This window comes from Solea senegalensis, linkage group LG9, assembly GCF_019176455.1.
Source record: "Solea senegalensis isolate Sse05_10M linkage group LG9, IFAPA_SoseM_1, whole genome shotgun sequence".
Classification (NCBI taxonomy): Eukaryota; Metazoa; Chordata; class Actinopteri; order Pleuronectiformes; family Soleidae; genus Solea; species Solea senegalensis.
Genome location: NC_058029.1, coordinates 5,211,190 through 5,226,776, shown reverse-complemented (window position 1 = coordinate 5,226,776; position 15,587 = coordinate 5,211,190). Strand labels below are relative to the sequence as shown.

General features: G+C 40.1%; 1 protein-coding gene across 1 annotated transcript; it reads right to left on the bottom strand.

Moving 5' to 3' along the window:
- Positions 1-1,916: 1,916 nt before the first annotated feature.
- Positions 1,917-11,037, bottom strand: rhbg (Rh family B glycoprotein). Its single transcript, XM_044035047.1, has 10 exons — positions 10,714-11,037; positions 7,439-7,625; positions 6,606-6,756; positions 6,361-6,508; positions 6,001-6,167; positions 4,865-5,002; positions 4,144-4,277; positions 3,904-4,025; positions 3,653-3,726; positions 1,917-2,697 (listed from the first exon to the last, which is right to left on the bottom strand). The coding sequence occupies exons 1-10, from the start codon at positions 10,889-10,891 to the stop codon at positions 2,617-2,619; spliced, it is 1,380 nt and encodes a 459-aa protein (XP_043890982.1). The 5' UTR covers positions 10,892-11,037; the 3' UTR covers positions 1,917-2,616.
- Positions 11,038-15,587: the final 4,550 nt, after the last annotated feature.

Sequence of the window (15,587 nt, the reverse complement as noted above, 5' to 3'; positions counted from 1 at the left end):
ATATTTCATTTAAGGAGAGGCAGAAACTCTTGTAAATGATCTATAGAGTCCTTTGCAGTGTATGAAAAGTTATACAAATGATAATAACTATGAGCACTCGTGCAAATAGACTGGGTTTCTCCGTTTCCTTCATATCGAGTGACCATTAAGGTCAAACGCAAAAACAACGTGATTTAATAACATATGATTAAATGTTGGATGCTGCAGAATAATTATTAAGACGCACAATTTAAAACAATTGACGTTATAATTTCCTCTGGTGTAATTTACTTTGCATTGTCTTCCACGTATTGCAGGTACGATCCCAAAGCAAGCACATCCCGCCGCCAGAAGACGTATTTAGACAATAGAATAATTACCATAATCATGATTATTTTTCGCTGCATTTTAATTAGCTCTATGGAGCTCAATTAAGCTCTTCAGTGTGAGCCTATTGAGTAAACAGCTGTCCACCTGTCTCCTCAATCCTGGGAAAAGGCTGCAGCGCTCGTTCACGCCATCAGATCGGGGGTGAGGGTGAGGGTGTGTGTGTGTGTGTGTGGTGAGATGGGGCCCCTGCAGCCCAGAGAGGGGCCCTCGATATGAGGGGTGATTAACGTCAAAGGGAAGTAGGCCCGGGAAGGACATGATAAAGATATGCTAATAATAGGAATAGAAAACTTTGACTTTGTTATCAGTGACACTCAGTGTGTACACTTTTGGTGAAATTATTTTCATTTGGTGGGAAATTGAAGATGAATTATCCAAACTGAATTTTATGAGTGTGAGTGATTTCAAGAATGGTTGTTTTTCATGACTCTTTTTGTATTTAAATCAGGGACATCCTTTACAGCACTGAGATGGACGTTTTCTACTGTATACAGTGCGGAATTACGATTGGAAGGCCATCTCATAGGGCCCTGCAAAGTTGCAAGGTCTTCTCATAGGGCCCTGCATCACAAAAAATGTATTTATAGTTTACTTTAGAAGCACTTCGCAATTTCAGCGACACATGATGTTAAATTTGAGACATTGTAACTTTAAGTGAAGATTTCTGAAAAAAAAGAAACAATTGTAACTATTTTGTGTGCGACGGAATAAAGATGAGCTGGGTAAATTCAAGCCAGAGGCGGGTCAAGAGCAGAGGTCTCAAACTTGGGGCCCACAGGCCACATATGGTCACTCAATATTAACTTATAATTATTTTTGTATATTTTGTTTTTTTATATGTCTTTAACTACAGATTAATTTTGCATCATGAATCAGTTTTTTTTGCCGTGTACTATACCATTCTATTTCAAAATAAACACTTTTATTTTGAAATTCAGTGAACTATTGTCACCCACACTGACTGACTTTTATTTCACATGACCGGCCTCCTCCTGACCAGACTCTGACATGGTCACCTGAGTTTGAGACCCCTGGTCAATAGACTTTGATGGGCCCCATGGAACCACACCTCCCTCTGGAAACTTATGAAAGTAGACCACAGACTAAAATGAACGAGTATTTTGCTCAGAATAACAACAGTGAATATCAAATGTCACCAATGATGCTTCTTCCTCACCCTCGTCTCCCTCCTCTTCATCAGTGGCATGGATCGTCCCTCACACACAGGTCCTGAGGAGACCTTTGTAACAGGGACGCCTGCTTTCTGTGGCTGTTTGATCTCTGTGAAGTGAAAATGTGTTAATTACAGACAGAGACAAACCCCATCTGGATTGGCGGCTTTAACCCCTTCCGCCATGATTGCTGCACAGTCATTAAGCCTTCAAGTGAAGAAATAAACAGCACTAATGATGGCTGGTCTTCATCATAACAAGCAGAGACTTGATTGCATCTCCACTTGTCTCTCTTCCACCTTTTATAAAATTATTAATTTCCTCAGTCAGAAACCTCCCCACAAATTAATTTTTGCTTTTTATTTCTCCTGAAAATGCATTTTATTTCTGTTTATTTTAATTTTGAAAATACATAACTGCATGACAATGCTTATTATTCCACCTTCCATTCACTCTGATCATGGCATAATATTGTACAGGTGCTTATAAATGATACAAGACAGTGTAAAATAAAATAAAAAAATATCCAATATTTTTCAAGTGAAGGGAAATTTCAATGTTTTATCAAATAGTTTTGCACTAAAAAATAAAGAGGTGTTGAATTTTGCCCACTCCAAACAAACAAACAAGATACATAAGTCTATTCTAAGTATACATATACAGTTTAATATGAAAAATAAAATCACAGAAAGTCCAACACTTGAATGAGTAAAAGCCTCATTGTGTTCACTCAAGGTTCTGCATGTAAAATCCTTTACTTACAAAAATATAAGTCACAAAAACCTTTGTTTTTATGAAAATGTAACACAGTTTTAAATGATCTATCTTTGGTTTTGAAGTGATGATGATGATTGTGTGACAGTGATAACTGGGCCTTTTTGCAGGCCGCTGCAGCTCAACACCGACCTCTGGTGGTCACAGCTGGCAACAACATCTTCTCTATGAGTAGAATAATAGGTAGTGTTTTTCTTTCTTGCTTTTTTTCCCCCCTTTTCAAGTCACCTTTAGTGTGTAAATTGTCAAGTGTTAGGATGATAAAACCTAAGTGTGCGTGTGTGTTTGTGTGTGTGTCCATTTAGCTGTTGAGCTTCTCAGATTCCTCTGTCCTCACTGTGGTCAGCTGGTCATCATGATGAGCCGCCTCTTCTCCAGGCACCTGGACACACATTACACATTACATTACACACATTTATTTATGTATTTATTGAATTTCCCTCATAAAAATACAATTAAACAGCCACTTATTTCTATAATGAATGACAGAGCTGTGTTTCTGTAAAACACACACACACACACACACACACTTGAACACTATTATGTGGGAGACTCTGAATGACGTCAGCCCTGAAGTGAGAAGGCCTGACATGATGGAGGAAGCTCTGGCTCTCGCGCTCTCTCTGACAGCGTGTGGCGGTGACTGTGCGCCACCTGGTGGTTACTCAGCTCCATCACTGCTGATGGACCAAGTGGTAACTTTGTAAACTTTCATTTAGGAGCAAAACGTTTATACTATGACATAACCTCCATTGTGTCCTCCATTAGACCACCACCCAATGTAAGGTTTATAACTAAATTAACAGCACTGGTAACCATCTGTAATCATCTGTAATAGTTAATACACTAGTATGTAGAAGCTCTTTAACTGAAATTATATATTTGAATGCTAAGTAATGTTAAAATATAATTATTATTGTTATCTATGAGTTTTCAAATACAAAAAAATTGTAATAATTGTAAAGCACATTATAATTCCTTGATTAAGATGTCAAATTATAGTTATTTACTTGTATTCTTAATTGTTTTACTGGTTGAATGTCATGCTTGATTAATTTCTGACGTCTCGGAGAAGAAGAGGACCAGTGAGCCGGCTCTAATTTGGCTATAAAAAGGTGAATACAGTTTGTTATTTGCCAAATAAATAACAATAATACAAGTTTTTAAAATATTTCTCAAATTGTTATGTTTTTATGGCAATCATATTTACACACACATATACAGTATATTTCGACTACCTCTATTTTCTGTTGTGTTTTTATATATATATATACATATACATATTTGCCTGAGAATCATTATGAATTGATCATGTGATTTAATTCCACCAAACTCACCTCCCAGTAGATGCTGTCCTCGAAGCAGATGGTGTCAGGAGGAGCACCAAAGACAGGAAGCTTCAGAATGAAACCTATCATCAAAGAAGAGACAGTGAGTGTCATTTACAGCACACAAGACTTTAACTGCATTTGACGATGAGGACTCTTGACTTGATGCATGAGGCCGAGATACAAAATCATATGAAGTTACTGAGAAATCAAGGATTTATGTCTTTGACTAATATTCGGAGAAGGGAAATGAGACCCACCAACAATAAGCCCCCCGAGCAGGGCGATGCCCAGGGTGACAGCGAGGGAGATGGCCTGACGGACGCCCTGATAAGACGCCTGGATTTCTCCACTGGCCACGTCAGGGAACACATCTGCCAAACTGAGGAAGACACACGGAGGAGAGACAATGGAGCATTAAAAAAAATCCTCAATATTTTTTGTTATTTCAACCTGTCCACTGATTTGGAATTGTGTGTGGCTACAAATGAAACACTTACCCATCTCCATAAATCTCCTTGGTTGCAAAAGAGGCAGTGATTGCACCCACAATCGCACCCAGCACGCCGGGCATGCCGTGCAGATTGTGCACGCCGCAGGTGTCTTGGATTTTCAGCTTCTCCTCCAGGATGGGCTGAAAAGTGAAAAAAAAAAAAAATATCAAGATGGTGTGTGAGTGTGGCTGTGTTGGTTTTTACACCTCTGCCGCATGTTGTTTTCAGATTGTCCTATTTTTGTAAACGTCTGAAGAATAATGTTCACAGCTTTATGTCACTCACCAAACCAAAGTCAGCCTTTTTGCATCACAGCACACAGGAGCTGTTGATCCACTAGTCAGTTCAAATGTGTTGTGTTGTGACTTTGGTGTTTGAAATCCTTTGTTCAGATTTTAGCTCAGTGACTCAAACTGCCCAAAGGAGGCAGCAGAAGACCAACAGCTATAAATCACTGATTTCATCTCTGGAATTTGGTGCAGGAGAGTAAGTGCTTTACACACTTCAGTTTCCTATAGAAAAACACCGTCTAATTCTAAGATTAAAGCGAAGATACTGTAGACTCATGCAGGTGTAGATTTTATAATCTGAGTCTTTTGTTAAGTGGCTAAAATCTGTTTTCCTTGTGTTTCTGCTGCTGTGTCTCAGGAGGTGCATTTCTTCAGTGACCTTTACATTCCGATCAGACTGGGACATGCACTAACATAAACATCTGAAAAGTCCTTACTGAGAGGTACTTGTAGCCCAGGACAGAGATGATTCCAGCCAGGAAACCAACAATCATGGAGCCGAAAGGTGTCAGCATCATTTCCCCGGCTGTTCCTGCTGCAACTCCACCGGCCAGGGCAGCATTTTGGATGTGGACCTTGAAAGGACAAACATATTGAATACATTAATTATTATGGTATATTAAATAAGAGGCTTTTACCCCAGTACCCCTCATTATCTACTCATTTGAGGGTCATAGGGGGGCAACTGGAGACTGGAGCCAATACCAGCTGACACTTGGTGGAGTCACACCTGTACAGGTCAAACCCTTAACCTTAACCTTAACCACTAATTAAATCCTAATGTGGTGGGAAGTGGACCTGATGAGCACCCGAGGACTACTGTTCCTGACAAGGTCCTATAGAGGTGACAAATACAAGCACACGCACACACAAAACCACAGACATAATGCATTCCATAAGTGCCAAACCTTTACCCTTAATCTTAACCTTACCTAAACCCAATTCTAACCTTAAACCAGGTCTTTACCCTGAAAAAGCCCCTCAAAGATGTTGGTCAAAGATAAGTTTGTATGTTTTTTTTGGACCTCACAAAGATATAAATACAAATACACACTAGGAGAACTATTTGAAGACTCAATATATGGTTTCACAACAACTGGCCGACACAGCTGCAGGGGGTTAAAAAAAAAACTCGCACCAAGAACCAGTTTGAAACATGTCACAGCTTCTTTTACACTGCAGGTGGAATTCATCCGAGACGAGGCGATGCCATCAACTGATTAGCTTGTCTTTACCATCAGCAGGCTGCAATGTATGGTATGGTATGACAAGCCAGTGCACTGAGCATGGCTCTCTCAGCTTTGATTACTATCACTGCAGGAATGTACCATCCTGATTGGAGGGTGATTTGCTGCTGAGCTCTTTGACAGCTCTGATACAACATTTGACTCATGTGACTTCAGGTGAGTCACTGGTCAGCTGCTATCTTTTGAGTGACTGTCATTTCTGATTTCTCTGTGTTTTTTTAAGTGCGCCAGTGTCTTCACGGCACACCCTTGTTTTTAGTTCACGCTTCACTTGTCGTTTTTGTTCCACTTCAGCTACGACGAGAGTCCAGCGAGTGTGACCTCACCATGTCCAGTTTGCCGTCATGTGCGGTGAGGGACGACAGGGCGTACGAGGACAGGGTGCAGGCGGCCAGGGAGTAGTAGGTGTTCAGGGCTGTGCGGTGCTGGTCGTCTCCGTGAGCCGTGATGGCGGAGTTGAAGCTGGGCCAGAACATCCACAGGTACAGTGTTCCTGCAGAGACGCACAACAGTCACGATGAGCAATATACCCTAAACGACCATAGTTTAACCCTCAGTGCTCACACAGCACAGATCAGGGCCACAGGTGCACCCTTGGAATAATACACAACTCCTTATATGGACATCCTGTGTGTGTGTGTTTATAGTTCACATTTTTCAAAAACCAACAGCAGATAAATGTTTACCAATCATAGCGAACAGGTCCGAGTGGTAGACGGAGCAGTTTCTGTGTTTGCTCTTGTCCAGGTTGGGTCGGTACAGGATCCGCGTCACCATCAGGCCGAAGTACGCTCCAAATGTGTGGATGGTCATGGAGCCGCCAGCATCTTTGGCCTGAAATAGAGTTAGTTTATGATACTGTGTTAGAGGTGCACGGGTGGAGTTTGTGGTCTAAAACCACTGGATTCATTGTCTGTTTCCTGTAACTCACCCCCAGAGCAGAAAGCACGATGTACTCATTGACTGCGAAGAGTGTGACCTCGAACATCGCCATGATCAGCAGCTGGACCGGACTGGTTTTACCCAAAACAGCTCCGAATGAGATGAGCACAGCGCCGGTGCAGAAATCAGCGTTGATCATGCTAAAAGAGACAAAGTCTGAAGTAAAAGACAGGAACTTACAGCAGTTTTGGAACATTTTCAATATTGGATTTTTTTTTTTCAAGGCCATGTTGACTAAAAAGACAAAGATTAATACAAATAACATCAACATTGTTTTTAAGATGTCTGACAAAGTGCAACTCCAAAGCATTGTTTGCATTTAGCTTGATTACTTTGTCGGTCAGCCTTTCTCAAAATCATAATCACAGGTTTACGCCAAAACGTGTAAATTCCAGCTTTAAATCCGCACTAAGAAACATGATAAGCCTTAAAAACTGCTCCTCCTCCTCCAGGCCTGAACACACCCCAAGGGAACTAAGGGAATTCCTGGACCTGCCTCCTTATCTAGATCTATTTTTGCCATTTCCTGTCTCTAATTTCTAATTACAAACTCTCTGTTTGTCTTCTGAAAAAGATTTGTAGACACTAAAGGACTAAGCCTTGATTAGTTTTTAGTCAGAGCTGGCGATGGTCTCTGTGTTTAGCTGTAAAATATACAGTTTCACATGTTGAGATGTGACAACAGTGAGCAGTATGGCATAAAGTGGTTATTTGTGCACTGTCCATTCGGCTTGTGGGCATGTGTTGTCTCATGTGTGGACCTGATTTGAAGACAAACATACTTCACATATTGAGGTGGTGTCTTTCTTTATATATACAAACCTCTCCACTCCGATGTGGATTTTGCCCGCGTGCATGCCGTGGAAGAAGCCCTGCATGAGTGTCGCCCACTGCAGGGCGAAGGCTGCAATCAGGAAGTTGAAGCCCACGCTGCTGAAGCCATAGCGGTGAAGGAAGGTCATGAGGAAGCCAAAACCGATGAAGATCATCACGTGCACGTCCTGGAAACCTGCACAGTGTAGAAACAAATAAATGTAAGTAAGCACTATGAGCTCGACAGTAGCGTACAGGAGCAAATGATATAGAACAAGTGGTCTGGTCTCGTTGTTTTAGATGAATGTTAATGAGACATCATGAATCTTTAAGGTTCAGATGCACAGTAATGCACAGTTTTTGGTCCAAATAATCTTTTTTATGATATTTTTTAGCTGTTTCATTTGTATTTCGTTACACAGACGACGCTCTGCTTTCCCCCCAAAAAATTACATTTTACAGCTCCATGTGTGCTTAAAAGTGCATTTCAACCACTTTATTCTTCATCAAAATTCTAAACAGGACAGTATCACGTTTCTTCAGTGAAGATGCAAGTATGTCTCCTTTTTAAAATCTAACACCAACATTTTTCTAAATGATCACTCTAAAATAGACAATATGCTCTGGTAAAGGGCAGGGACATGGATTTGTGTTCTTGGAACAACTATGAGGTGGAACAAGATACGGAAGATGGTATTTTGGGGCGTGATATCATCCAATCAGGTGGGGAATGTGCGCATAACCTGAGATCAACCTCAGATCTCCTTCTTTTGAAAATCTCTACAGAAAAGTGTGGAAGTGCACCGCCAACAACTGAGTCACTTGAAAACAGCCACTGTCTAGTAAAGAGCACATTTACATAAGCTTCAGGGAAACAGGGTTCTTCCTCAGACTCAGGAACATTATTTGCATCAATAATGTGTATTTTTCTGTGAACTTTATATCGTTCCATATCAAAACAAATGTTTTGTTTCTGTGAATTCTGTAAAATATTGCCACAAAAGTCCTTATTTTATTAACATGATGGAAAACCAATTATATCAAGCTCATCTGACTGAACAGTTGTTGTTTTTTTCAATTGACCGGCTCCCTCCCACCTATATATGTATATATATATATATATATATACATATGTATATATATATATATACACATATACACAAACTATTCTTTAAAATGCTGTTCAAAAGATCAAAAGTTCGACTTCTGACACAGCCACAGATGACTTTGTTCACTGTCAACACACCGTTTGCTTTACCTAATCTAATCTAAACACAAGCATGTACAGAAGACAAGAGTGCATTGACTTTATCATCACTGACAAACAGTGGATTTACAAGATTTGCATGCTGCAATAACATGTCAGGTGCAGTAGATGCCTGGCACTGCAGCTTGTTTACAGTGCAGATTCTTTCAGGTGTGCGACGATGGCGGCGATCCGCTGTCTCACTTCCCATGAAATATATCAAGTTAAAGATTATATGGAGCTGTAAAATCTAACGGACCTTGAAAACTCTCTGCCCTTATTTTTCTTTCCTCAGAATCCGTTCTGCTGAGGCTTGCGAGTGTGTCAGAGGTGAAGGTGAAGGTGTTGTGTGACTGAGTAAAGACTTTCTTTTGTTTTAAGGTGAAAACACGTCCACTCAAGCATGTTATTTTAGCTCCCGGCAGAAGTAAAATCTCTCCGTCTGTGTATCCAGGTTTTATAAAGTCTATAATCTGTGTGATGCACTGACACATTAACCACATTTCCACCAAGAGGTAAAGTTTTTTTCACCCTTCCATTGCAGGAATAAGCACAACGTGGAGCTTCACACACTGTGGTCGACTGTTGACTGATCAACAGCAAATCTTTACTTCCAGAGAAAAACAAATAAAATACACCAGTGTCAGCAGGTTTACCTTTGCTTACTGTGTCACGCTACACTGTGTTTCACTGGCATGACATGATAAGGATGGACTGTTCCAAACCGCACCATTGTGAGCTACAGTAACTTTTTCTTGGGAGAAACAAGGCTTTAGATTTTTTTTTCCTCTGTGGACTTTTTTTCATGGACGGTTTTACACACTGACACAAATTCAAGAGGCTAAAATGAGTTTTTCCAGGTGTCCCCAGGCAGCCAAGCTTTCACTGAAAATGTGTATGATGAGCATTTTTACACGCTACACAGTCGTGGCCTGTTTTCTCCCGTCACCATATAAATCAGGAAATTAGCAACCAGTGGAACATCAGTGGAGTGGACGTCATCTTCATCAAAATGTTCCCTCGCAGAGAGAACGGGGCCCAATCCCAATTAGTGAGACACTGCATGTCCACAGCTCGTCCTGCTGCTGCTGCTTTTCCCACAGTGGACGACATTGATCAGGCGAGCTCGTGTTGTTAACGCGCTGACAGACCGCCAAATGTTTTGTATGCTCACAGGTCAGTAAAAGCCGCAGAGGGAGCATCATTCACAACAACTACGTGGAGATTTAGTTGGGTTATTTTTCCCACGGCTAAGGGGGAAACACAGTGAGTGATCTGTTGTGAGTCCTATACACCTGCACAGACACATTTCTACTTTTATTTTATGATAATTATTATTATTTTAATTCATATGCTTTAATCTGGGCCACACAGTGGCGCACGTGGCTAGCACTGTCGCCTCACGGCATGGAGGTTGCTGGTATGCAGCCTTCTGTGTGCAGTTTGCAGGTTTTCTAATTTAATTTAAAACACCTCTAAATTGCCTGTCGGTGTGAGTGAATGGTTGTGTGTTTGCCCTGGCGGTCTGTCCAGGTTGTGTCCCGCCTTTTCCCGCTCCTGAACGGAAGCTTTCATGTTTCATCCTCAACACAGAGTACTGTTTCTCTGTGCGTTGCTTCACTCGTCATAAACGCTAAAATAATAATGCCGTGTTTACTCTGCTCATGAGACAAGCCAGTTTAAACACAGTCATATTTATGAACTGCTAACTGAACTGGTGCATTCACAATGACAGCGGTGCAATTTGTTTGCATGGTGCAAAAGAAGCTGCGTTGTAATGGCAGAAATGACTTCTGTGTAGCTGAAGTCGACTCTTATCATTTTTTTGGTTATTTGTAGTGCAGCACTAAATGCAAAGTCCTTGAAGGTTCAAATCTACTTGGCAACACCTATTTCACTTTGCTAAAGTTTCAAGTTGCTAAAGTTGTTACCATTTGTTCTGCAGAAAGTTTGTTCAATCCTTCATCCAGAGGCTGTTTCACTAAAAATACATTGTGACATTACTGTAACCTCTGACCCCAGACTCATGAAGACTCACTTGGGTAGCGGTAGTAGAAGTCATTGTTGTAGTCGCCGTGGCTCCCATTATGCCACTCCTTTGCATCCGTCCCGTGGTCATACTGCACCAGTGCACCAAAGAGGATGATGAGGATGATCTCTAGGATGAGGCAGGTTACCGGCAGCTTCAGCCGCATGTTGGTGGACACGTCCGTCATGGTGTCTTCAGTGGTGGGGCGATGTTGTTTGGAGCTGCGGGTGAAAGGGAGGTAAAAGATCCAGCACAGAGAGTTAGAGACACTCTGGTTGTCTCATGCACGACTCAGAGGTGTCCTCAGTGCAGACAGAGGGGGTGTGTCTGTGTGTGAGTGGGTGTAGAGGATAGCTGTGAGGGATTGGAAGAAGATCAAAGATACACACACAAGAGTTGGTTTTTCTTCTGTTTGACCACACCCACCAGACCTGCCTCCTCTACACCTACACTTTGAGCTGCACTGCTGTTACTCTGTGAAACTTTTAGATTACTTTAATCAAGTTGTTGCTAAATGAGGTCACTCCACTCTCTCAGTGTAGCAGTGTTGTGCTCTCATTTTGTTCTCATTCCTGTGAATGGGTCCAGTTTCATATAAAAACACTTTTATACATAATAGTAGGAGGTCATAATTCCTCAAGGAGCGGGCGACAAAAGTTATGCGCTGCAGAGCATTGTGGTGACAAAAGCAGCTGAGCTTGTCTTATGAAAATGACAGAAATAATCACATGTACTTTATTTTAAAGGTCTCAACAACACTACACCTGTGGCATTGATAGTTCATGAGAATAAAGGTGTTAAAAACATGGCATGACATGATACAGTAGCCCTTTTTAGCCTCACACTTAAGATTTGGAACATTTCTACAATAACATCTGGCTTAAATTGACAAATTTTCTAGTAGTTTTTAATAAAAAGAAACGAAAAATATCTAGTGTCTGTTAAATGTTAACATGTTTTGGAAACCTCAGCGTTTACAGATCTTCTTACGGTGGCAGTAGCGAGAGGATAGGGGCATGATGGTGCCTTTGAGGAGAGAACACACAGGTAGTCGTCGATCGGATCACTGAATTATTTGAAGGCACACTTGTTCTTCTCTTTTAAAACGGGTAAAATATTATTTTCTATTCAGAACGGGGACGTACAATCTGATATTCCTCATGTCAGATATTATCTGTCGTCTGAGCCGAACTCATGTGATCAAACCAAATACCAGCTCTGAACAGGACCGTGGATACTACAGGCTCAGTGATCACAGGCAGGAGGAGGAGTTAGATAACGGAATACCTGTGTGTGTGCCTCCCTCTTCACCCTGTCAGGCCTAAAAAGAGATGTCACTCACACCTGTATCACCATCGTCTATCAGTGAAGACTGTATTTTGTCCAGAAAGGTGAACAAACTGGCAGGAATGTTGTTTTGATTTTGAGGAATTTGAACTATTACCACTTGAGACCACAGGCGTCAAAAGAGATGCTGCGACAGAAGAGGCCTCTGTCTGCTCAGCATCCTGCCTGCACGACACTCAGATCAGTCCGACCTCATCTGGCCAACAATACATGAATCCTGCATTTTGTGTTAGATACCAATATCACAACCGCGTGTATTGATATTGATATCAGTAAGTCGTCTTTTTCACATCACAACCAAACACACATGCTCCAACTGTGCATCGTTCACACATCCACTGAACCCTGGACATGTACCTGGAATTGTCTAGAGGGAATGTCACTTCTCTCATCAGATCCATTTGTCAAGTCTCTGGATAATGTCAGAGTGAGCTTGTGAGAGAGCACAGCAGGAAATACTTCTCTACAGGTGAGTAGGCTAATGTTCTGCCTCAGGTGCAAACCCCTCATCTGGATTCTCCTGCTGTCATGAATGGCAAAAGCAGTAAATGTTTTGACCCAGTTCTCTGAATATTACTTGGAGTTCATGTCTGATTCAGCTAAATACTTTGCAGCCTGTGCCAAGTGAAGCATTTGTATGATACAGTATCATCATCAGACTCCAGGATTGGATTAGTCAGTATTAGTTCATCCCTAATCCAAAGTATGACCAACGTACAGAGAAAGACAAAGAATCTAAAAGTTAATTATTTAAGACGTGACTGTTAATTAATGTGATTGATGGCTTTAGAGAAACCTGACACAGATTTCTCCTTCAGGGCATATGCAGGCAAGTCTCATCTCGTCTTTTCATCTGAACTGTCCTCATTCCTCACTGCTACATGTTTCACTTAAATCGACAAGACAAGTAAAAATTGATAAATGTGTGTGCTTGTATGTACGAGGGTAACGACTGTATGAATTTCAGATTGTATGAATCAGGTTTTTGTTCTGTATGTCTACCTTGGAGTGCACTGAATGTATGTATATGAACATACACACATATATATATGTATATATATATATATATATATATATATATATGTGTGTATATATATATATATATACACATATATATATATATATATATATATACACATACACATATATGTACATACACATACATATATATATACTACCACAACTACATTTTTATTGTACAGTTTGAGCTTTGACCTTTTAATCAACTTTGAGATGTAATAAAAACAATATACAGTATTTCCATAAGTTCAAGACAAGACTGATTAGGAGTAAGACAGGTCCTCAAGAACCAGTTGAATGGTTGTAATGATGATTTTTAGTCCGTCCTACAATTGCTAGTAGCAATTTAAGACGGACATTTAATTATTTTATAACAATTGAAAAATATTGCAGTATAATAATTACTGTCATTGTTGTGATTCCAGAGCAGGGAGAAATTTGTGGCACACCATTAAAGTCTTGTGCAAGTCTCGTATGACATAATTATGTAAGAATGTAGATAATACATAATTCCTAAAATGCTTGCAATCACTCTGTAAATGTTGCAATAAGTCCCAGTAACTTAAGTGTGCTAGCATGCTAACGTTTTGGTATTAAGCACTATTGAAAGGGTTTGGGGGTTTTTTTACAAGCCACTTTCATCTGATAATGGCACTGGATGAAAAGCTAAATAACAATCAAGTATTTACAATCAAGTATCCTGTGGAGAAAATTAACTCCTGCACAAGATTTAAGAGTTATTAAGATTCAGTTTATTCTAAATCTTGGTGCATTCACTTAAAAGTTGAATTCATTATTTTATAAACTACCTTTTATGACATGAGGTGTTTTGGTTCAAGTGGGATTGGCTGCACCAGCTATATTGTTCATGTGATGTTAGCTTAATGCAAGGAACCCCTACAACAGCCTAATCAAAAACTTTTCCAAAGACAGATTGAACAATTGAATAAAATACTTCACCAGTTTAACACCAAAATGTATATCCACCATACACAATGTAAAGCTACTCAATACAACTTTTACAGCTAATGCTAGCAACACCAAAGTTTGGAGCTAACTAGCTAGTCTAGCCTACAATGTTGGTCAAAAAAATATAGTATTCCACAAGTCAACTACTTTTCGATTTTAATTTTTTTATTTTTTTGGATATGCTAACAGAAGCACAGGAAAGTTAGCTAATATAGCTAGCTTCTTCATTTGAGAGTTAATTTGTAGTTGACTATTTTTAATTCTAGTGAAACGTTTAGGATTAGGACGACCATTGTGAAAGACAAAACTATTGTGTAGCCTGAGTCATAAGGGTAAAGAATACTTTTAAGGCTAATTGTCATAGTGACACAGGCTGAGTGTATGTCATAGATTTGATTAGCTATGTTGCCTTCTTTTTTCTTATTTTGTCTATTTCTTGGTCCCATCCTTTCATTTGTACTGCACTTTTGCTCAACTCCTGTCCTTTGTGTGCTCTATGAATTAACTTTGACTTGACTGATGAGGCTTCCAGATTAACAAAATACCTGCCGAGAGCTACATGGATACACTCACTCATTTACTTGTCTTCTACCGCTTTATCCTCCATATGAGGGTCGGAGGTGCCAATCCCAACTGACATAGGTCGGAAGGCGAGGTACAACCTGGACAGGTCGCCAGTGCCAACAACCACCCTACATGGATACATTTGAAAGCAAATTTTGGTCCTGTTTAAATATAGGTTTAAGTGTTGCTTATGTCACTGGATTTCCTGTGGTGAAGTTCAAACATGCACAGCTTTTCTGTGGAAGTGGGTGGTTCTTGTCACTAAATCTGTGCAGCTGGTGCAGCATCTCCTGAGCCCTTTAGTGATAACACAATCTCCCAATCAATAGTAACTTTATGGAGGCAACAGAAGTTGTGGCACCAGATGAATCAAGATAAATGCAAGAACAAACCTGCCTGTTACATAACGCTGAGATAACATATATCAAGAATTGACATAGGCTATTCTTTACAGGTAACAGGCCAGTGTACAGTGACACGTTAGAGGCCTGCACCCTCATTTCACACAGACTATGTGTGCAGTGTAAAAACATCTTGAATTGAATTCATGAGGTTAAAGTACATCCCTTAAAAAAACAAATTCAGCAAATGGAATTCAAGCAAAAACAAAGTGGCTTCCCCGCCTCAACCTAAATTAGTTATAAATCCAAATAGTTTAAATTAGGATATTACATGATTTGTTTTTATTTTTAACTCTTTTATGTTGTCCATCTTGGAATGCAATTTGTTTAATACAGCACTGAAGATAAATATAAAAATTATAAATTTGTTTCTCTCTCTCACACACACACACACACAAATAAATATATCCATTTTTATTTATTTTCTGCCACATCTAAAGTTACTGGAGCATTTTTATGAAATTCTCCTTTGCATTTCCCGAGAAATCAGATTTAGTGTTGTAGTATTTTGTGGAGAGAACTCTGGCAGCTCTAGGCCAAACAGAAGAAGAAAGGTATGGGAACAGTAATGTCTCTCATTCC

What these genes read in the sequence shown, in the direction of transcription:
- rhbg (XM_044035047.1), bottom strand. Translation starts at nt 10,891, where the DNA reads ATGACGGACGTGTCCACCAACATGCGGCTGAAGCTGCCGGTAACCTGC. An exon ending in AAGGAGATTTATGGAGATGG is followed by an intron (nt 4,026 to 4,143) that starts GTAAGTGTTTCA and finishes TGTCTTCCTCAG; the next exon opens with TTTGGCAGATGTGTTCCCTG. An exon ending in GCTCGGGGGGCTTATTGTTG is followed by an intron (nt 3,727 to 3,903) that starts GTGGGTCTCATT and finishes CTTTGATGATAG; the next exon opens with GTTTCATTCTGAAGCTTCCT.